Source organism: Balaenoptera borealis, assembly GCF_965194805.1.
Source record: "Balaenoptera borealis genome assembly, chromosome: 5".
NCBI classification, from domain to species: domain Eukaryota; kingdom Metazoa; phylum Chordata; class Mammalia; order Artiodactyla; family Balaenopteridae; genus Balaenoptera; species Balaenoptera borealis.
Window position 1 is genome coordinate 12,935,002 of NC_138862.1, and position 22,124 is coordinate 12,957,125.

Consider the following 22,124-nt stretch of genomic DNA (forward strand, 5'->3'; position numbering starts at 1 on the left):
GTGGGGTGAGGTTTATGGGCTTTGTGGGATGGTGCTGGCACCCTGCCAGGGGCAGGCTGTCAGGCACTAGAGAACTAGGTCCATCGGGGGTCTCAGATCAGAGGTCACATGAAGTCACACAGCACGGGATCCTCCTGCCACTTGGGCTTAAGCCTTGCCTGCTGGACCCGACTGCCCTGTCCGGGGAGACGCTTCCCTGGGCTCTGTCTGTGAAAGGCCTTGGGGAGGTCGGAGGTGTGGCTCAGGTCCCCTGACTACAGTCAGCGGGTCTGGCCAGGCACACACTGCCCCATCTTAGTAACAGTGGGTGTCAGTGGGGGATGGAGGGGGACCTGGCAGGCACTCCCAGGGCGTCCTAAAAGAGGTGCAGATCAGCCAAGAGAACTCAGAGTTGATAAAAAAAAAAAACATTGCAGAAGTAATCGCTGAAACTATAAAGTGACATAGTAAAGATCAGTGAATATTTTTTAATCTTAATTCATACATATGTTACTTTTCTATCCTTCCCAAAGCAAGCATAAGCAGTAAGTAGACAGGTTAAGTGCACTAAATAAAATGAGCAATATTTGGGTCTTCCTCCCTCGTCCAGATGGGCTGTTGCCAGCCTTGGGTAAATGCATACATGCGCCCCCTTGTACAGTCATTCTTGACCTAGTTGCACAACTTGCTACCTGTAAACAGGCTTTCAGAGGGCACGTGTGTGTCCAGGTTGGTTTGAGTTCCCCGGCTCACTCAGCAATGGCCCTGGTTTGGGTTGTTGGTTCTACCATCGAGAGGTTCTGTCTGCGGGGGAGGCTCACTGGGCTTGAAGTTCCGGACGTCAGCTGGTGCCGTGCGGGTCCCCATCGAGGGCCAGTTCCCAGAGGAGAGCAGGGTGGCCCTGGGGGGTGGAGGGGGGCCGAGGTAGAGGGACTCCCCCGCTGCAGCTGCTGGACGGGGCCCGATGCTCTGCCACCTGGTTCCTCGACCGAGCTCGGTAGAGGCGGCGGGGTCCCCTGGGGGGCCCCGTGGTGCTGGGGTTGCTTCCAGACACAGAAGGGGAGGTTGAGGCCGAGACTCCAGGGGCACGTTGGGTGGTGCTGGACATTGTTCCTGCGGACAGAACAGAGGGAAGGAAGCACCCAAGCTGCCCGGAGAACCGTCCTTCCCCGGCTTGGGGAGGGGGCTCCCTGCTGCACCCCCCTGCCTGGCCAAAGCCTGCAGGGGAGAGTCACAGGGCGAGAGCCCCTCCGCCAGGGAAGCAGGCCCAGGAAGGGGGGCAGTCAGCCTGGCTCACCAAGGCCCCCACAGTGGAGAAATGGAAGAGAAGAGGAAGTGCTCGATGGTGACCCTGACCTTGGGGCTTTCCCTCTGACCTCATGTCACAGATTCACAGCTGGCGGAGGCAGGGGTGGGGGGATGGGAGGCGGGGAGGTTGACCTTCCGTCCATCCACGTGCTTGAGTGTAGCTCGTCTCGTGTCCGTACCTCACGCCAACTTGTATCTGAGCCAGAAATCCATCCTCCCTGGATGGAGCCTCCTGCACTCGAGGTGCTGGGGCCACGGGGCACATCCCGCCTGCCTTCGGTTTCATCAGTGAAGTGGGATGGTAACTGCCTTGTGGGTATCAGGATGAGATGAGGCCAGGTACCGATAGCTGTCTAAGCTAGAGAACTCGTTCAAATGTGGTTATAACTGGAACGTGAATGAAGAAGGCCAGGGAGGGAGCACGAGGAAGCCAAGCCCTCCTTCCAGATGACTCAGATGATGCTAGCACAATCTTTTTTTTTGTTTTCCCAGCATGGAAAGAACGACTCTTTGGGAAGCAACTCAGCATTCTCTTTCCTAAATCTAACTAAGGATCTATTTGGCCGCCCTGAGCATTCCTTGTCACAGAGTTCCTGGAGAGCATTTTCTGTAGTAAGCCATGCGGCCACGCAGGGCAAAGAGCGTCATTATTTTGCCCTGTTGTAAAACTGTAGCCCAGAAGATGCGCAAAACCCCTGTGTGCCCACCAGACTGGGGAACCTTCCGCTGGGAGGGTAGCTGAGTATCCTCGCAAGCTGTCCCTAGCACAGGGCTTGCTCCAAGTCACCTCAGAAGAGTAGAAAAGAAAGTCAGTTTCATTAGTTTGTCCCTCGGGGAGCTCTTGGGGGTAAAAAATCTGCTGAGCGTCAACGTCAGTTCTGAAAACTGAAAGAATGGATTTCTTCATTGCTCGAAAGCTGGTCCCCGCCTCCCACATGTGACCAAGGGAACCAGAATGACCTGGTGTGTGTAGAGCCGGTGCATGAGACACTGTGGACAGGGCAGCTGGACGAGGGGGTAGGAGAGTCAGAAGCTCCTCCAGGCAGGTCTGTGAATCCGCAGATCCACAGGTCCTCGGGGAACTGGCACGGGGACCCCATCAGGCAGGGGGCTGCCCTCTGGTTCTTTCAGGGGCTTGGAGGCGCCTCTTCCCCTCCTCTCAGAACAGCTCTGCTCTCCTCCGCTGCTCCCAGCTGCCTGTGCTAGATCACGGTTCCCACGCCCCAGGACCTCTTGGTCCATAATGGCACCCAGCTACCGTCCTCCTCTGGCCCCCTCAGTGCCTCGTGGCCCCAGCTTCCCTGCCAGGCCATATGTTTCCAGGGGCAGTGGCCAGCCCTGGACCAGCCCTCGCCGGGTTGGTTGCCCACCCCTGGTCCCATGAGCTATGGCAGGGAGAGAGGTGGTATAGAGCCCCTTGTAAGCGTTGTCCTTAGGACAGCGGTGGCTGTGTTGGGCAGATTCAGCTGGAAGGGAAAGAAAGTTGGATGCAGGAGGCCAATTGCGTAGCACGGGAGAATTAACATACAACAAGCTCGGCTCTAGTTACTACTTGGAATGCGTGGATTGTACCTCCAATTTAACTTCCGCTTCATGGTCTGCAACAGCTTAACTGAGTTATAGTCTACACACCACAAAGTTCACCCGTTTAAAGTTTATAATTCAATGGTCTTTAGTATGTTCCCTGAGTTGTGCAACCATCACCACAATCTATGTTGGAATAGTTACCTCGTGCCCCAAAGAAACCCTGTGCCCCTTAGCAGTCAGCCCCGCTTACTCTGCCTTCTCCCAGCCCTGGGCAACCACTAATCTGCTTCCTGTCTGTGGATTTGCCTCTTCTAGACATTTCACATCCAGGGAATCACACCACGTGTGGTCTTCGGTGCCTCACCTCTTTCACGTAGCACAGTGTTTCCACGGGTTATCCACGTTGTGGCATGAATCAGGGCTTTATTCCTTTTTATGGCCAAATAATATTCCACCTCGGACATACGGGTTCCCGCTATTTAGCCCCTCACGTGGCCACTTACCACATACCTCCGCCTGTCCTCACTTACCTCGTCTGCGGGGAGGCTGACCAGGACATGGAAAGCAGCAGGAGGAGAAGGAGCACCACGAAAGCTGCCAGGCTCACCCAGAAGGCGATGACGATCGAATCTGTGGGAGGTGGACATGCGTCTCCACGTCAGCGTGATGTCACAGAGCCCACGGGCGGGAAGCGAGGGCCCCCATGTGCTGTGGGGATGGGGCTCTGGGGCTTATGTCTTCTCGGCTGTGATGGGGGGGCAGAGGTACGGGGGCAGATGTTTCCATTAATGATAAGCTTGGGAAGGAAACGGGCAGCAGCAGGGACCTGGCGTTTTCCCAGGGCCACGGGCCTCTGGGTGAGTTTAGGGGGCTTACTGTGGGGAAAAGACAGTAAATGAAGTTGGGTGACACCTATGGATCTGCTTTTTCAGCTGCTACTAATGCTCAGAGAATGGATTTCCCCTCCTCCCTTCCTCTCGGGAGGCAGAAGAAAGAGCTGCGAGCAACTTCACGTGGCAAGACGGCCTCCCCTCCTCTGTGAGGGCTGCAGCCCCTACCAGCCTGGTTAGGGACAACTTCAAAGACCCCAAGATCAGAGACTTAGAAAAAAAAGATGTGCGCTAGGCAACAGTGCCAGCCTGCCGCATGAAGGGCCAGGCCCTTCCCGCTGTGGAGTTGTCACCCGAGGCCTGCCACGGCCAGCCTGCTAGACGTGGAAAGAGCTGGTCCCTTTCTTTCCGAGGGACAGGCCCAGCTGCGGGGCAGTGGCAGGAGGAAAAAGCACTATCGCAGCCGCTACTCTGGCTGTATCTGTGGCCGGACGTGAAAGGACACAGGGAAAGCAGGAAAGATGCTTAGTCTCTTCCGGGCCCTGGGTAGATCCTGGCAGGTCAGGAGGTTCCTTTCTCTGAGAGTCCGGGTCTGGAACTTTCAGCAAGTTGCTAGGGAACTTCAGGGGTATAGTTTCTCTTGGGATTTGTCTTTGGCTCTGGGCACAGAGTACCAGGCTCATAATTAGTGTCTGCAAGTACCACACACCTACATGTGTGACCAAAGGAAGCCACTGAAGGATGGTAATCAACAGGCATGTATTAAGCACCTACATGAGCCAGGCTTTGCTGGGGGCTGTTAAGGATTCAGAGGGGGCCAACCTAGCCCACCAGAAATCGCTGACCCCCTTCAGGATGCTGCATCTCTCCCCCAGCATCCTCCTCGGCACTCCTGCTGCACTGCCTGTGCTAGCCCTGCCCTGCCTTCTGTTGGGTTCTGTTCAAACAAAAGATGTTTCTGTGGTGGATTCAAATGAAAAGACGTTTATAAATGGGTGAACAAATGAACAAATAACTGAATGAATGAATGGAGGATTAGAGATCTATGAGTCATTTGTGGGGTAAAAAATAGTAATTTAGTAAAGATCGTTACCTCTGCCCTCTATGATCCAAGACAGGTAGAGGGAGAAACTGAGACCTTGTAAGAGTTGATTTTAGGTCCTAAAAGTGTCAAAAACAGGTAATAAGGAAAAGATGCAGTATCTGCAAAAGGAATCATGGACCTCCACCACCTAGTAATGCATCAGCCACTTGGCACTCACACCGAAGAGAGGCGAGGACAGCAAAGCCCCCCAGGCTGACTCTCACATCCTCTCTGCTTTCTGTCCCTGACCTGAGAAACCGCTGGGGGTGCCCTAGAGCCACAAACTGTTGAAGGGGACGCATGGGCTCCTGGGAAATAGGAAATGAGGTTGTTGCCATCTGTCTTAAGCTTAAGGACTTTTTAAAAAAAATTTTTATTAGAGGGCTTCCGTGGTGGCGCAGTGGTTGAGAATCTGCCTGCCGATGCAGGGGACACGGGTTCGAGCCCTGGTCTGAGAAGATCCCACATGCCGTGGAGCAACTGGGCCCGTGAGCCACAACTACTGAGCCTGTGCGTCTGGAGCCTGTGCTCCGCAACAAGAGAGGCCGCGATGGTGAGAGGCGCGCGCACCGCGATGAAGAGTGGCCCCCACTTGCCGCAACTAGGGAAAGCCCTAGCACAGAAACGAAAACCCAACACAGCCATTAATTAATTAATTAATTAATTAATTTTAAAAAAAAAGAAAAAGTTAACTCTTTCATTAAACCATCTTTAAAAAAAAATTTTTTTTTATTGGAGTATAGTTGATTTACAATGTTGTGTTAGTTTCAGGTGTACAACAAAGTGAATCAGTTATACATATACATATATCCACTCTTTTTTTAGATTCTTTTCCCATATAGGCCATTACAGAGTATTGAGTAGAGTTTCCTGTGCTGTACGGTAGGTTCTTATTAGACATCAATTTTATATACAGTAGTGTGTATACGTCAATCAAAAGAAGCCTCTGACTTTCTTAGCGTTCCTTGCCTGCTCACTGTGTATTATTCCACAATACCTGCTTCGGTTCAACTCTGTCCCAAAGAGTCACAATTTATTGTATAACCCTCAAAGTATAAGAGTATGTATGTTTTCAGAAAATATGGTTTGGGATTTCTATTGTATAAGGAAGTTTCAGATTTCTGCAGACACTAACGCTCTTTTACTTTCATAAAAGTAGTGCAGGATTTGAGGTCTCTGGCACCTACGTAAGTTCCGTCAGAGCCTCTAAGAAAACAGCTTCCAAACCTGAGCAGTTGAGACACCCCCTCCCCTCTCCCAGGCTCACACTGTCTCTCCCAGCCCTTGGTCATTATCTGCTGAGCAGGAAATGAGATGTTACCACTCCCAGAACACAGCGTCTTCAGAGAAGTGAAATTTTAATTTCGCCAGACCAAAAAGGCGAACAGTAGCCACTAGCCGTTTCCTGTACTATATTCTATTTCATCGTGTTCTGTTGAAAAAGGCAGACAAGAAAATAGGGTTTTTTCCTCTTCTTCCTGAAGGTTCAGCCTAAGTGCTTGAGAGAACGTTTTGTACCAAGGGTGAGAGCTGTCATTCCCCAGTGTTGGAAATGTTTAAACATCCGTGGGCTTGTCTTTACAACAAGGAACACCAGGCTGGCTTGACAATGAAACTGGTCCAGCCACGGAAAACTCTCCTTCCCTTCCCTCTTCTCCAAGGTCCTAGAATAAAATTAACCCCAAGATTTTTCCCTTCTTGGGGAATAATAACGGGGTTAAGGACCTAGGCTCTGGAGGCCATCAAATTCTGACTTGGTCATTTCCTAGCTGTTTGATCTCAGGCAATCTGAGACTTTTACATCTCTAAATTTATTAACAGATAAACTCCTTATCTGTTAAACGGGTATAATAGTATGTGTTTTTTGGCTGTTAGGCAAATTAAATAAAATAATATGTATATGCAATATACATGGCACAATTCCTTGTTTAATGGTCGTGAACCAATGTATAAATAGAACTAATATTATTTCAGTTAAGAGGGCTTTGTGGCAAGTAATATCACAGCATCCTTCAAGCTCACTAAAATGTAAGCTACGAGTAAAGGTAATTGTAGCATAGACTGCTGGCTGTCAATCCTAATGTTTGCTTTCACATGATTCCATAGTAATAGAACCCCTCCTTTAGCAGGTCACATGGCTTCCTGGAATGAAGACTACATTTCCCAGCCTCCCTATCAGTTAGTAGGGTCATGAGACAAGGTTCTGGCCAATGAGATGTGAGTGGAGCAGTTACAGGACAGCTTCTAGGAGTCCTTCTGCAGAGATGGCTGGATTTCTAAAACCCATGTCCCTTCTTATGCCCTTACTCCATTTTGTTGCCCAGAACATGGATGTGATGGCTAGATCCAGGCTTGGATGGCAGGGATGGCAGAGATATGAGCTAGAACAAAGCCATTTCTTGAAGATTTCATGGAGCTGACCTACCATCCCATCCTTCAAACTTGTACATGAAAGAGAAATCAACATCTGTTTTATCTGGAACTCTGTTAATTCAACCAATTTTCTCGATTGAATCTGTAAAAAAATTGACTTTTTAAATGAACATATCAAAACTGACAAATCCAAATGAATGCGGACCTTCAAAATAATCATCCGCTCTCTACCACGGAGTCATCTAAATTTTCCTAAAATACATACTATGATCAAACATTTATAAATTCTTCTTTTGCAATCACCTTGAAGGACACACACACACACACACACCAATTTTGCTACTTTATGAGATATTTTATTTTTGACACCCAGCTGGTATCAATCAGCTTAAGTCCATCCACCTGATTAGTTTCTGGGTGATTCTTAACTATTTCCCAGAAGCAAATCCACTCTCCAAAGAAATACATAATTTATCATTGTGGACATTTCATAGAATGTGTCATGGCCACCAAAGTCATTTCCGAAGTAAGAGTTCCAAGCAGTTTTTGAGCAATGACAGACTCATTCAAGTTTGGCAGCTCCACATGGGGCTAGCTTGATGGGAAATTTGTTCCAAGGTAAACATGCTCATATCTTTGTTTAAAAATCACTTTCACTGCTTACGTCATGTCCACGGGACTGACAATTTGCTGAAGACTTAAACATCATAATTAAAGTTGTAACCTGAACTTGATCCCTCTGACCAAAAGAGAAGAGTTATATATAGGTCCTTTGTTCAATCTTTACCCTGAAGTCTATGCATTGTGTTCAGAACAGATTGGTTAGTGGTGTGTTTTTGTTCTTCCTCTCCTAGCTGTCAGAGAAGCAGATGAATAGACTGCCTTATTATTATTTATTTTTTAACATCTTTATTGGAGTATAATTGCTTTACAATGGTGTGTTAGTTTCTGCTGTATAACAAAGTGAATCAGCTATACGTATACATATATCCCCATATCTCCTGCCTCTTGCGTCTCCCTCCCACCCTCCCTATCCCATCCCTCTAGGTGGTCACAAAGCACCGAGCTGATCTCCCTGTGCTATGCGGCTGCTTCCCACTAGCTACCTATTTTACATTTGGTAGTGTCTATATGTCCATGCCACTCTCTCACTTCATCCCAGCTTACCAGACTGCCTTATTATTGAAGCCGCCAGAGGCAGTGCATCAGCAGAAGTCAATATGGGCTATGACAAATTCTTCCTAACCCCTAATTAAAGGAAGAAGACATATTGACCTGAGAGGTAAATAATACAGCAGTAAAGCCAGACACTACCCAAGGAAAATCAATTCATCTCACTACTCCCTGCAAGGGAGTACTTGAGTAGTATCTGGAGACTCATCGTATTAAAATAATCTGTATGGTTGCTATAAGATTGGAATATGGGACTGTTTTTTTCTCCTAAGCTTAGCCTCTGAAAAGGGAACAAACAGAAGATCAAACGTGTAATCAGTCTGTTCAGGCAGGGTCTCAGGAAACAGATTTGCATTTTCCACCTCTCTGACAGTGTTGGGAAGATTCTTAACCTTTCCGTGAAACAGAAGCCGCATCTGAAAAATCATAAGGGTAACAATCCTTGTGACGTCCCTGTAACAGAATCACACCAGATTTTAAGCCATCCCTGGGAAAGGGCAACCCACAGCCTTCAAGTCAGCGCTGAATGCTCATAAAAATATATCTAAATCCCTAGATGTTTCCAATTATCTGCCCAACCATGATGGAATAAATTGCACTGCCTGGGCATGAACACGAAAATCTTAAAATCCTTCCTGCTTGTTAGGTTAACACATGAGCTCAGGGATTTTTTCTTCTATTTTTGTCTTCTCTACTTGACATAGGAGTTGAACCCAGCCTGGACTTCGCCATGTCTACCAGCTGCCCTAGGTGACCTTCTAGTGAGACGATCTGAGCGAGAGCTTTGCCTCTTTGCCCAAAGCATTCCCAGCATCTTTCTGTCTTTGATGTGCACCCCTGCAGAGACCTGCGATACGATGCTTTCTGATTTGTTTGACTGGGTTGGCGATCCAGCCCAGAGGAACAGGCAGGGAGAGAAAGTCACATTTGTCAGTAAAGGAGGTCACCTGCTTGCCGTGGTTGACCTCTGTCCACCCTCACCTGGACTCACGCTTACCTTACCATACCTTCGAAGCCAAGTAACAGAGCATCCCTGAGACTGCCCAATGCTGCCTTTTGCTGATCATCACAGAAAACAAGAGTGACACAGTGATACCAGGAGCACAGAGATTGGATGAGGGAGATTTCTGCTTTTGCATTTTTTAGGCTTTTTCTTTTTTAGTGAACTTTTTTGAATTCAAATACTAAGGACAAAAATAGGCGAGACATCTTTACTTAACACACAACAGTGGAAGAAGTTCTTCTCTCCCCAAGGCCACTGCTTATAAGAGCAAAATTCTGGAAACATTCTATATGTTCAAAGATACATATTTCTAGAACACCATGCAGCTATTTGCAAAATTTTTGTGAAAGAATATTTAACAACACGGGAAAACAAAATACTGTGAGGTCAGTAAGAGCAGGGTACAAAATAGCATACACAGCCAGATCTGATTTGAAATATATCTAGCAGACAGGATGTGCATAGTGAATTCTCTCTGTCTGCTTCAGCTGATGGCCAAGACAAAGGTGCCACTATAGACTGAATGTTTGTGTCTCCTCCCCACCATTCATATGTGGAAGCCCTACTCCCCAGTGTGATGATTTTTGGACGTGGGGCCTTTGAGAGGTAATTAGGGTTAGATGAGGTCATGAGGGTGGAGCCCCCATTAGGATTAGTGACCTCATAAGAAGAGAAAGAGACACACATACACTCTTTCACCATTTGCACCAAGGAAAGGCCCTGTGAGCACACAAAGAGAAGGTGGCCTTCTACAAGCCAGGAAGCAAGTCCTCACCAGACAGAGAATCTACTGCCACCTTGATCTTGGACTTCCAGCCTCCAGAACTGTGAGAAAGAAATGTCTGTTGTTTAAGCCACCCAGCCTGTGATATTTTGTTATAGCAGCCCAAGGAGACTAAGACAGGGCTTGACTACTTAAAATCTGACTTGGCGATGCTTAGCTCTAAGGAATTTTCTTTAGGGATAGTAGATAGTATTCAGAGTCCCCCACGACCCTCATCTTGTAGGAGAGGGTGCCCTGCCCTTGAGTCCATGGGGACAATCCAGGGCATTCCCTATGTGTCTGTTGCATACTTCCCAGCCTGCAGACCTGTGGGAAATAAATTTCTGTTGTTTATAATACACCCAGTCACTAGTATTTTGTTATAGCAGCCTGAAAGGACTAATACAGGCTGCTGTAACAAAGTACCCTGTCTGGGGTAACTTAAACAACAGAAATTAATTTTCTCACAGTTCCGGAGGTTGGAGGTCCAAGACCAAAGTGTCCGCAGGGTCGGTTTCTTCTGAGGCCTCTCTCCTTGGCCTGTCTTTCACCGGGTCCTCCCACGGCCATCCCCCTGTGTGTGTCTGTGTTCTAATCTCTTCTTACAAGGGCACCAGTCGCTTTGGATTCCGGCCCAGCCTAATGACCTCATTTTAACTTAATCACCTCTGTAAAGGTCTTATCTCCAAATACAGTCACCTTCTGGTGTACTGGGAGTTAGAACCTCAACATAAGAATTTGGCGGGGGGCCGGGGGACACAATTCAGCCTATAACACCAAGGAAGGACAAACTTGGAAGGGGTTCAGACCTCCCTGGAGGAGATGTGGTTTGGCCACTGGATGGCAGAGGGGTTGGGTCGTTCAGCCAGGCCTGAGCTTGCCTGGAGCTTCTGGACAAACCATGGAGAGCCCTCTGGAGGCCTGGTGGGTGGATGGGGGTCGTTGAGGGGGAAGGGAGGGAGATGGAGGAGTTGGCCGGCAGGGGCTCTGGAGGCACAGCCCCTCCTCGACCGACCACAGGTTCCCCGGGGGCTTTGGTTTCTTTGTCTATATGGCTGCAGAGAGGTTATTGCCACATTGAGGCTGCAAGATCTCAGGGAGACGGTGTTCTGGGCCAGGGACCGGAGCTAGTTCCCCCAGACATCCCCACGCCCTCACTGCTGAACCCTCAACCCCGGTGCTCCAGCAGTGCCCTCCAGAGCCCTCTCCTGAGAAATCCTAACATGTGCTCACTTTAAAGAAATTCCATCGTTGATCACAGAGCCTATTTTGAAGGGCGCATTCAGAGCTGAGAGACAATAAATTGATAATTGATGCAAATATTCATTGTAAAAATTAATAATGTGTGCAAGAGCTGCCTACTTCACATTAGTTTATTCATTCATTCAGCAAACAGCTATTGTGTGCCTACTGTGTGCTAGGCACTATTTAGGAGCTCGAGGGGGAGGGAGAGAGAGAGAGAGAGAGAGAGAGAGAGGTGGACAAAGGTTCCTGCTCTGCTGGATCTGACATCCTGGTGAGAATCTGCCCCCTGATCATGACGAGTGTCCTGGGAAGAGTCCTGAGGCATCAGAGCTGGAATTTAGGTCCTGGCTCTGTGACTAGTCAGCTGGGTGACATTAAGTAAGTCACTTGGCCTCTCTGAGCCTCACATACGTCTATTCCTGTGGCTGTAACACCGGAGCACGCTCATTCGTTCATTTATGCGGCCGCTCCCTCCTATACTGTGAACTCCTGAGGGTAGGGATCTTTTCAACTTTATGCTTCCAGCCCCCGCACATGGCTGTTTCCTGCCCACGTGTCACCACTACCCTACTGACCCTCACATTTATATGTTCACCAGAGCCATTTTCTTAGCAAGCAAATCGGCCCTTGTCTCTTCCCTGCTTACAATTTTAAATGACTCCCTGCAGTTTACAGGGATCCTCCTAGGCTGGCCTGCAAGAATCTGGCCCCCGGGGATCTGGAGCTCATCCTTTGCCACTCTTCCCAAAACACCCTCCCGGAAGCACATCTTTTATATACAGGAGTGTAACTGTTCTCTACCCTGCGCCAGCCCCCTGAGTAGCAGGCAAATTCCCATCGATTTTTTGGACTCAGCTTTGCCACATCTTCCCTGGGAAGCCTTCCTTCACCTCTTACTTCTCCCCAGGGGTGTCCTTCTCTGTGCTCTGTGGGCAACTTTCGCAAATCTCCAGCCTAACACCATTAACTGAATAACTGTTTATTACTGATCAGTATCTCCCACTTGACAGGACAGTTGAGGATAAACAGTGTGACCTGCTTGATCTCTTCCTCGAGCCAGTGTCATCTGCAAAAAGGGTCTGGTCTAGACTAAGAGAGACTCCAGGGACCACACTCAGCTCATTCTCATGGAGTGCACAAAATAGCTCTCATGCACATTTGGGGGGAACTGGGAAAATTTGAATATAGACCGGAGATTAGATGATACTAAGAAACTGTTGAAGAGTTTAGACGTACTGTGATGTCCTAACTTTTAATAGTTTCCTAAGTTTGCTGGAGGAGTGTCATGAGGTCTGTAACCTACTTGGAAATACATCATCACAAAATAGATCATCATGGTAATAAAATAAAATAGTTGTTGAAAAAAAAATCGAGGACGTGGATTTAGTCCATTTGCTTTTATACCTCCAGCTCCCAGTGCAACTGTCTGACACGTAATGGATAGTTACAGAATTTTGATTGTTGAATTAATCATGAGCGATGGCCAGAAGGTGGGAAACGGTATGGAGTGTTTCTGGTCTGGTGTGGAAGTGGGTGTCTTTGAAAAGACTGAAAACAAAATTGACAGTGCCTAATTTCAGAGGGACTACCAGGAGGAAAAGGGGGCTTAGACCTATTGGGGAGAGCAGGGGCAGGGAAATGAGCAAAGGGCACATGGTTGAGCCTGGAGTCCCTCCTATGCAGGGACGCCGTGAACAGTTACACAGGCTGCACACTGCTCAAGGGACCCCACCTGAATGGGTTGTGATTAGCTGTGTGCCCAAAGGAGGAGGCTTTTTTCCAATTTTCTCTACCATGGGGGTTAGTGGCAGCCCTGTTCTTATGTTTGTGGGGCTTGAGGAAGGAGAGGAGAATTAAGGTGACCATCCGATGTGCCTGGGTTTCTCAATATGCATCCATGGGACATTCCTGGGCAAACCTGGAAGGTTGGTCGCCCTCAGGAGAGTGCAGCAAGAGGAAGAAGAGGTTGAGGAGATGGAAGTGAAGATGGAGAGAGACTGAGACCAGGGGGAAGAAGGAGATAAGCTTGTAGGTTGATGTTTTCCGAAGGGACCAGAAAATGGAGTCACTGTCACCAGCTGATAATACAACTTCCCGCAAGCTCAGCGGCCTGTCCTCCCCACCTGAGATCTGCTGAGCATCTATAGGAGAGGATGTCCACTTTCCCACCCACTGGACCCAGCCTCATACAGTTACAGACAGGCCCAGGGAGGAGAGAGGGGACCCAAGGGAGTTCTCAGTTTCCCCTCAGCAGCTCCAGGCAGGAGTTATTACAAAACAGCACACAAAGTAGGAGTGCAATTGCATGTGGGTGTATAGGTGTGTGTGTATGTCCATGCACGCACGTGTGTATGTGCCTGTGTGCACATGGGGATACAGACACAGAACAACCCTAATTGGCTAGGCATCGAAACGTTAACACTGATTTTTTTTCTGACTGGTAGAGTGAAGTAATTGACTAAGGAGCATATCAACCTTTAAAAAATATATTTAAAAAATGTGGTCATAGTAACACACCATCATTTATTTACCCCATCTCCTGTTGATGGATATGAGGTCGTTTCCTGTTTCTGCCTATGACATACAGTGCTGCAGTGAACATCGAAATACATGTATCCTTGTGGACACGTGCAAGCATTTCCCGAGGTGGTTGCCTGGGAGAGGGACGCTGAATGGTGCCTTGTGAACATCTGCAACTTTTCTGATCCTTGCCAAGTTGCTCTCCCAAACAGTGAAACCAGATTTCATCCCATCAGAGCGGCATTTGACAGCACTAATTTCTGTACTTCTTACCTCAACACTTGAAATACCAACCTTTTAATTTTTGCTGATCCAGTGGGTGGGAAATGGTATCTGATTGTTCTTTCCCAGTGCATTTCCCTGATGACTTTTGACATTGAGCATTTTCTCATGTTCCTTGGCCATCTGAGTTCCTTCTGTTATTGTCTTTACATATCGACTGCCCATATATTTCTATTATTTTTGTTCTTGTTGATGGATGGGTTGTGTTGACTTATGAAATAATAAAGTGGTTTCCATTTTAAGAGAAAAACGTTATTTCCAAAGTAGTTTCCAAAAATATAAGGGAATAGTCAGTGCAGTCTCTTTGTCATTCCTGGAATACACCAGGCGCTCCCCTGCCTCAGAGCCTTTGCCCTCGGTATTCCTGCTGCTTAAAAGACTCCTTCCCAAGACATCCTCAAGGCTTGATCTCTCACCTCTTCACAGGTCACCTTGGAGAGGCCTTTACCAACCACCCTAGTCAGGGTGTCAACCCTTCCTTGGGCCCCAGCTCTCCTAGCCACCCTTCCTATTTGACTTTTCTGTGGAGCACATCTTGCCATCTGCCATATTTTTCTTGTTTATTGTGAATTGAAGAGTGCCTCCAATTTTTAATGCTTCTCCCACTAGAACCCATCTAATTCCCTTCTCCTGAATCTGGCCTGGCCTTGCTAACTTATTTGCCCAAGATCACGGAGCTAGTAAGTAGCAGAGCTCAGATGTGAATTACAGCGGACAGGCTTGGGAGTCCATGCACCTAGCCCTGACGTAGCCACGGCCCCATGGCTGGTCACCCAGAAAAAAACAAGACAATTAATCTATTCAGGGCATAAACACCCTGGTGGGGGAGGGATTTTTGCCTAGCCCCAAAATTCTTTTCCAGAAACATTAGAAATTAAATTCAGATAAGACATGAAGCCTGGGATACGTGAGACACAAACAGGAATAAAGGATCCCAGAAGGAACACCTCTCCCTGTGGGTGTCAAAGATTCCTGATATCTAGGGGTTGGGTATAAAGTGGTATCTGATATCCATTGTAATAAATCTGGAGTTAACTTTCTAAGACACTAGGACACTTTTGAGACAGAATATTCTTTTAAGATGGATTTTTTTTTAATAAATGAGATTTTAAAATTTTTTAATTTTTTTAATTAGTTAATTAATTTTTGGCCACACCCCCACGTGGCTTGTGGGATCTTAGTTCCCCCGCCAGGGATCGAACCTGGGACCTCGGCAGTGAAAGCGCCGAGTCCTAACCACTGGATCACCAGGGAATTTCCTTAAGATGGATTTCTTGATAGAGTTTAATTTATTTGTTTGGGGTTCCAATAAGCTGGGTGAGTTTCTTCAAATTGTAGATATCATGTTTTCTATTGTCTGTATGCAGATATGGGAGAGTTATTTTGTCAGTCCCCTAAGATGCATAACTTGAATCCTTGCTATGAAAATACCAATCGATGTTTACTCTTCATGGGAGGGATGACCCAGCAACTGGCTTCCCCCTGTAGGAGTCAAAAGCCCCCAACATCTAGCTTGTCTGGGGGGTGGCAGGGCAGTGACTTGTGTCTCTGGTAAGATTCCTCACTGAGATAATCTTTACTGGGTTTGGGAGTTTGAGGAGGAATTTCTTATTTGACCTCATTTCTAGCTCCCCAGGTTGTAAACTTCCAACTCCAGTTCAAGTGTGCAAGAAAGAACATCTCAAACCTCATACACAATTTAGAGAACACCAGCCGTTTTCGCCAGAAATGGAAGCTGTTTGTGGGGAAGGGGGGAAGGGCAGAGGACTGACATCATGGGTTCTAAGATTCTAAAGTTGCAAACGGTCCTCCCACCCAAAGCAGCTGGGAGACTCTTTGGAGCCCAGGTGGTGGCTGAAAAGGGTGTCTGAAGCTGAGCCAGAATTTTATTTAATTCGTGTTAATTTTAAAAACTCTTTCCTGAATGCAGAGCTTCATGTTGTCCAGATCAATATGTATCCCGAAGTTCTGAACTTTTGATAATATACTTATGTGGGCTTTTATTTCAAATCTGCCACTTTCTCCCTATTACTATATGTCTTCCTTACTGGGAGTCGTATGTGAAAAAAAATCTGCATTTTAATGTCATGATTATATACCTTGTATCAGAAAACACACGCCAAATCTATTGTGCCCCCAAAGGTTTTGCTACAGGGCCAGGGATACAGGAAGTCCTCAGCAAACATGAAACAGAAGTCGTCAGCTTCTGCAAGTTGTAAATGAAACAGGAAACAGAACACTTCCTAACCAGACATTCTGTAGGACTTTCCCCAAGGGCCCTGCCGGGGATCTGCCTCCTTTTATTAAATGATACCATCTGAGTGAATTTCAGTTTTGAGCTGGTGTGTAACAGACTTTCTTTCTTTCTTTTCTTTCTTTTCATACGAGAAGCATCCGGTTCCTTCTAAGGACTGCGTTCATTTTTTGAAGGACATAGTGTGTGATGGTAGTGAAATCCCAAGGAACCCAGGGGACTTCAGAATAGGCAGAGAGGATGGGCTGAAACTGAGACTTTGTTTTTGTTTTGTTTTGTTTTTCATGTTCATTCCCTCAGTTAACTCATTATCTTGACTGACTAGCTGGGATAATCAGAGGAGATTGCTGACAAAGTACCAAGTTATTCAAGAGATAAAGACTGGGCAGGGGCAAGGAGGAAAAGGATGTTTACTTGTCTGGTTGTCCTTCCTGAGACTGTGAAGATGAAACACTGGTGGGTATTTTAATAAGAATTAGTAAGTCACACATCTGAGGAGTGGACACAGTAACTCTCTCCCACATCTGTATAGAGACAACAGAAAACGTGAAATCTGCAATTTGAAGAAACTCATCTAGCTTACTGGAACCCTAGACAAATCTAACTCTATGCAGAAATCTATCTTACCAGTAGATTCTGCTCCCAAAGTGTCTTAGTTTCTCAGGAGGTTAGTTCCAAACTTATTACAGAAGATAACAGATACACCCCCCCCATTCCCTTATTTCCACGAGTTCAAGTCATGTTCTGGCTTCCCGGTGACATCTGTTGTAGTTCTTAAGTGAATGGAGAAAAGTCATTTGGGCCAACCCCCAGCCTCTGCCCGGCCAGCTTTCCCAGTTCAGGACTCACGTTTGTTGGCTTTCAGCTTATTCTCATCCACGGGAATGAGGTCCAAGTAGTCCAGGTAGTATTCGTAGCTGTAGTATGCGGTGGAGGCATTGGTCCTGTTGGCCATGCCTGCGGCACGGGCAGGTGGCCCCCTCCGGAGCTGCTCAGAGCTCTACCAGGAGGTTGCCCAGCTGATTTCTGTACAATCATCCAAGTGTGTCTGTGGGTCTCCAGGCTCAAGGCCTGCCCACTTATCAGAGCCGTTGTGCTCAGAGGAAGGTCAGAGGGGTGGGCCTGACATCTTCAGTGTTCAAGTAGAGCGTTCCATCCTGCCCTGCTTGACGGAACTCCAAAACAAACAGAGCTACAAGGCTGGAGCCTGCAGTCCCAGGGCAGTTCCAGGTTGGCCCTCAGCATCAGGACAGGAAAACAGATTCCCCCAGGGCCCCTTGAAAGGCAAGATGTGGGCTAGGATTGGAAAGGACAGTCACTTTTTACCTTAAATACTTAAAAAGTTAATCAACAAATCAAAAGCCTGGCCATGCCCTTGACTTGCATTAAGGCAGTGCTTGGTGCTATTAAGCAACCAGCAAATCACTGGCTTAGATACCTTATCCGAGGGCCTGAGTGATGTCAGCCCTGAACTTGCAACCTCTCGTGTACACATCAGCAATTAATTAAACCAAAAGAACACCCCACTCCAACTGAGCACACATCCCAGCTTTCATCTGAGCCCCCAAGAAACAATCAGTCAGTCGCCTCTGTTCAGACGGGCTGTTTTTCCTGTCAAGATCCCACGTGGATTGTGCTCTTGGGAAACAGGGCCCCAGGGTGAATAGGGTTCACCAGCCCTCTGCTGACGACAAATGGGACAAGGATTCTGCCGGTCAGGGCCTGACTCCAAGTTGTACGCTCACTTTTCTAAGAGCACAGATGCAATCAAGAGGAGCATTGCAAGTACTGGGAGTGAGCAGGACGAAATGTGAGAGGAGCCCTAGAATTAGTTATGAAATCGAAATGCGCAGAATGATGGGGACTTTTCCCTCCAGTGTATGAACTTTCCCGTCTTCTTGATTCAGGTCTACACTGCCAGAGGAAAGCTGGGCACTGACGGTGTAGACAGTGAACCCAGATAACTTCAGACCCACCTGGGGGGCCTGCAGCCTTCCATGGGGACCCCTCCTCCTGCGCTGAACCTCGGTGGTTCAGTCGATTAGAAAGGGAGAAGTGAGCTCCTGCGTCTCCAAAGTGAGGAGATGAAAGAGCCACTTGAAAAGACGCTCCGTACAGCACGCACGTCCCTGTGCACGCATGTCCAGCTGTGGCTGTGCACATGCGCCCTGGGAGTCCTTGGTTAAGGGACAGTAGAGTGTAGGGGACACAAGCACGGATTCTGGAACCAGGCTGCCCACTTTGCATCCTGGCTCTAGCTCTTCCCAGCAGTGTGGCCCTGGACAAATGACTTAGCCTCTCTGCAGCTGGCTTTCCTCACCCGTGAAATGGGCATGACCACAGCATGTGTCTCCCAGGCAGGGGGCGGGGGGACTGGGAAGTACGAATGGGCACAGCCAGGCACGGGACTTACAGCAGCCTTGTCCGTAGGAGGCGCCCGTAAACGTAAGCTGCTGTTGTCACCTGCCAGCAAATGTGGCCTTTCCTCCCACCCCACCGTGCTTCTTTTCTCATTTCTCACCCTCCATCGAGTCCATCTCCTCTGCAGCTCTACTTTCACCCCCCTCTCTCATAATCCATCCATCTCTTTCTGTGTACAACACCAACCTTGGATACAGATGAACTCCTTCTATTTCTTGCCTTAACTATTCACGTTCTCCAGCTCTCTGCCTGTCCTTTAAGGAGAACCTCTAGTAAAAAGTTTCCCAACCTCAGGTTACCATCATCATCCACCAGCATGCACCCATGTGCGCACACACACACACACACACACACACACACACACACAGTATTTTCCAGAAAGTTAAGTGACATGTTCAGTCTTACCCAGCCAATTAGTGATTGAGTCCAGATAAGAACCTGAGTCTCCCAACTCCCAGTCTGCTGAGCTCCCCTTGGCACTAGGCAGTCTTCATGGACGTGACTTACAAAAAGCAATTGACAAAGAACATCATGCTCTTAAGACACAGGCATGGATACAGGGAGGGAGAAGAGACAGGGACTCCTTCTCCGCTGGGAATTGAAGGTCAAATGAGGTGACCTAGGCTATTAGCAGCAAAGAAATGTGACCAAAGAGCGGTTCAATTTCAAGGCTGAGTGAGATCTTGTTGATAAAAAGATAAAGGATCTATGACTTTTTTTTAAATTACTTTTTTATTGGAGTATACTTGCTTTACAATATTGTGCTGGTTTCTACTGTACAGCAAAGTGAATCAGCTATATGTATACATATATCCCCCCTTTTTTGGATTTCATTCTCATTTAGGCCACCACAGAGCACTGAGTAGAGCTCCCTGTGCTATACAGTAGGTTCTCATTAGTGATCTTTTTTTTTGTAAATTTATTTATTTATTTGTTTGTTTGTTTATTTATGGCTGCATTGGGTCTTCGTTGCGGCACGCGGGCTTCTCATTGAGGTGGCTTCTCTTGTTGCGGAGCACGGGCTCTAGGCACACGGGCTTCAGTAGTTGCAGCACGTGGGCTCAGTAGTCGTGGCTCGTGGGCTCTAGAGCGCAGGCTCAGTAGTTGTGGCGCACGGGCTTAGTTGCTCCACGGCATGTGGGATCTTCCCGGACCAGGGCTTGAACCCATGTCCCCTGCATTGGCAGGCGGATTCTTAACCACTGTGTCACCAGGGAAGTCCAGTGATCTATTTTATACATGGTATCAATAGTGTATATATGTCAATCCCATCTCCCAATTCATCCCACCCCCACCTTTCCCCTTTGGTATCCATACGTTTGTTCTCTATGTCTGTGTCTCTATTTCTGCTTTGTAAATAAGAGGATCTCTGACTTTTAAGGATGTGTTGAAACAAACAATTATGCTACCAGCTCTACCTTAATTGGGGTCGTACATGTGTTTACACTTTTAAGCAATTTAACATGTACCTGTCCAAGTCACTATAATTTTTTTCTTCTCTCATTTTAAACTGAGGAGGTTGGAAGGTTGGAGTCAAGGGGATTTGCAAAATTGGCAGGTGGAGTGATGCAGAGTGTGAGAATAGCTGAGTCAAGAGGGAGTGCTTGCCCCTTTCTCGGCCAATCCCTGGATCTTCCTCCTATTCGGTTCCTTCGAGTGCAAGTTCCCCATGGCCCAAGACAACTTCTCTGATCCTGCCGGGCCCCGGTGACTTTCCCTCCCCTCAACGTTAATCACATGTATTTGGCAACACTACCACCCTTTAAAAAACTATTTTAAAATTGATGTATAACTTACAATTAAATGCAAACACCTTATGGATATATCTTGATGACTATTACACACACAGAAACATACACACACGTGAACATCATCTAGATCAAGATACAGAACGTTTCCGGTGCCCCAGCAGGTTCCCTCGGGATCCTTCCTGTTGGATAACCAGCCTCCACTCTTCATACACACCAAGGAAACTGCTATTCTGATTTCTATCATCACAGATTAGTTTTGCTTAATTTCACACCTCATATAAATCTAATCATGCACTTCAATATGTACTCTTCTGTATCTCACTTCTTTTATTCAACATGTTCTTTTTTTTCCTCTGTGGTATTCCATTATATGAATATTCTGTAATTTATTTATCCATTCTCCTCTTGATGAACATTTGAGTTCTTTTCACTTTTTTGGCTATTATGAATAAATGGGCTATGAACTTTCTTTTTTTAAAAAATATTTTATTTATTTATTTTATTTGGTTGCACCGAGTTTTAGTTGCAGGAGGTGGGCTCCTTAGTTGAAGCTCACTGGCTCCTTAGTTGCGGCATGCAGTCTCCTTGGTTGTGGCAATGGAACTCTTAGTTGCAGCATGCACGTGGGATCTAGTACCCTGACCAGGGATCGAACCTGGGCCCCCTGCATTGGGAGCGTGGAGTCTTATCCACTTCGCCACCAGGGAAGGCCCCGAACACTCTTTTTCACATATGTGGTGGACGTAAGTACTAATTTATATATCAGGTATATATCAGGAGTCGAATTGATGGGGATAGCTTTACTAGGTATAGCTAAACAGTTTTCAAAAGTGTCAATACCAGTTTACACGCTCACAAGTATATATATGGAGCATTGCAGAAATGCCTACAATCCTCTTCCTTATACACCCAGTGACTTTATATCCTCTTCACATCAAAAAATGAAGCACATTTCTCCATTTTTTGATTTTGTGACTTGTTTTGGCTTTGACTAATAAGTAGGACTATTAAGTTTTGTAAGTTTCAGGCCAACATATTAAGGCCTTAAGGCCATGTGCCCACTGTCCCAGACCCCTGCCCAGTTATGCTGTGAATAAGCAGAAGCCAGCCTGTTGGGTGATCAGAGACGTGTTGCCCCAGTCAACAGCCAGCTAATCCCTAGGAGTGGAGCACTCCAGCTGACCAGCAGCTGACTGTAGACCCATGCGTGAGCACAGCCAAAATCCAAAGAACACCCAGCTGAGCCTGACTTAAATGGATGATCAACAGAATCATGAGATTTTGAGCTAGTTGAATGGTTGTTCTTTTTTTTTTTTTTAACTTATTTATTTTTGGCTGCATTTGGTCTTCGTTGTTGCTCGTGGGCTTTCTCCGGTTGCGGCAAGCGGGGACCGCTCTTCGTCGCGGTGTGCGAGCCTCTCCTTGCGGTGGCTTCTCTTGTTGTGGAGCACGCGCTCTAGGCGCACGGGCTCAGTAGTTGTGGCTCGCGGGCTCCAGAGCGCAGGCTCAGTAGCCGTGGCACACGGGCCCAGTCGCTCCGTGGCATGTGGGATCCTCCCGGACCAGGGCTCGAACCTGTGTCCCCCGCATTGGCAGGCGGATTCCCAACCA

General features: G+C 47.4%; 1 protein-coding gene across 1 annotated transcript; it reads right to left on the reverse strand.

Moving 5' to 3' along the window:
* Positions 1-59: 59 nt before the first annotated feature.
* MRAP (melanocortin 2 receptor accessory protein) lies at positions 60-17,504 on the reverse strand. The gene is made up of 3 exons (XM_082395118.1): positions 17,191-17,504; positions 3,345-3,444; positions 60-1,092 (listed from the first exon to the last, which is right to left on the reverse strand). The coding sequence occupies exons 1-3, from the start codon at positions 17,294-17,296 to the stop codon at positions 729-731; spliced, it is 570 nt and encodes a 189-aa protein (XP_082251244.1). The 5' UTR covers positions 17,297-17,504; the 3' UTR covers positions 60-728.
* Positions 17,505-22,124: the final 4,620 nt, after the last annotated feature.

Coding starts and splice junctions, on each gene's coding strand:
- MRAP (XM_082395118.1), bottom strand. CDS start 17,296: ATGGCCAACAGGACCAATGCCTCCACCGCATACTACAGCTACGAATAC. Junction 3,445..17,190: donor TAAGCTGAAAGCCAACAAAC/GTGAGTCCTGAA, acceptor CACCTCCCACAG/ATTCGATCGTCATCGCCTTC. Junction 1,093..3,344: donor TCAGCCTCCCCGCAGACGAG/GTAAGTGAGGAC, acceptor TTCTGTCCGCAG/GAACAATGTCCAGCACCACC.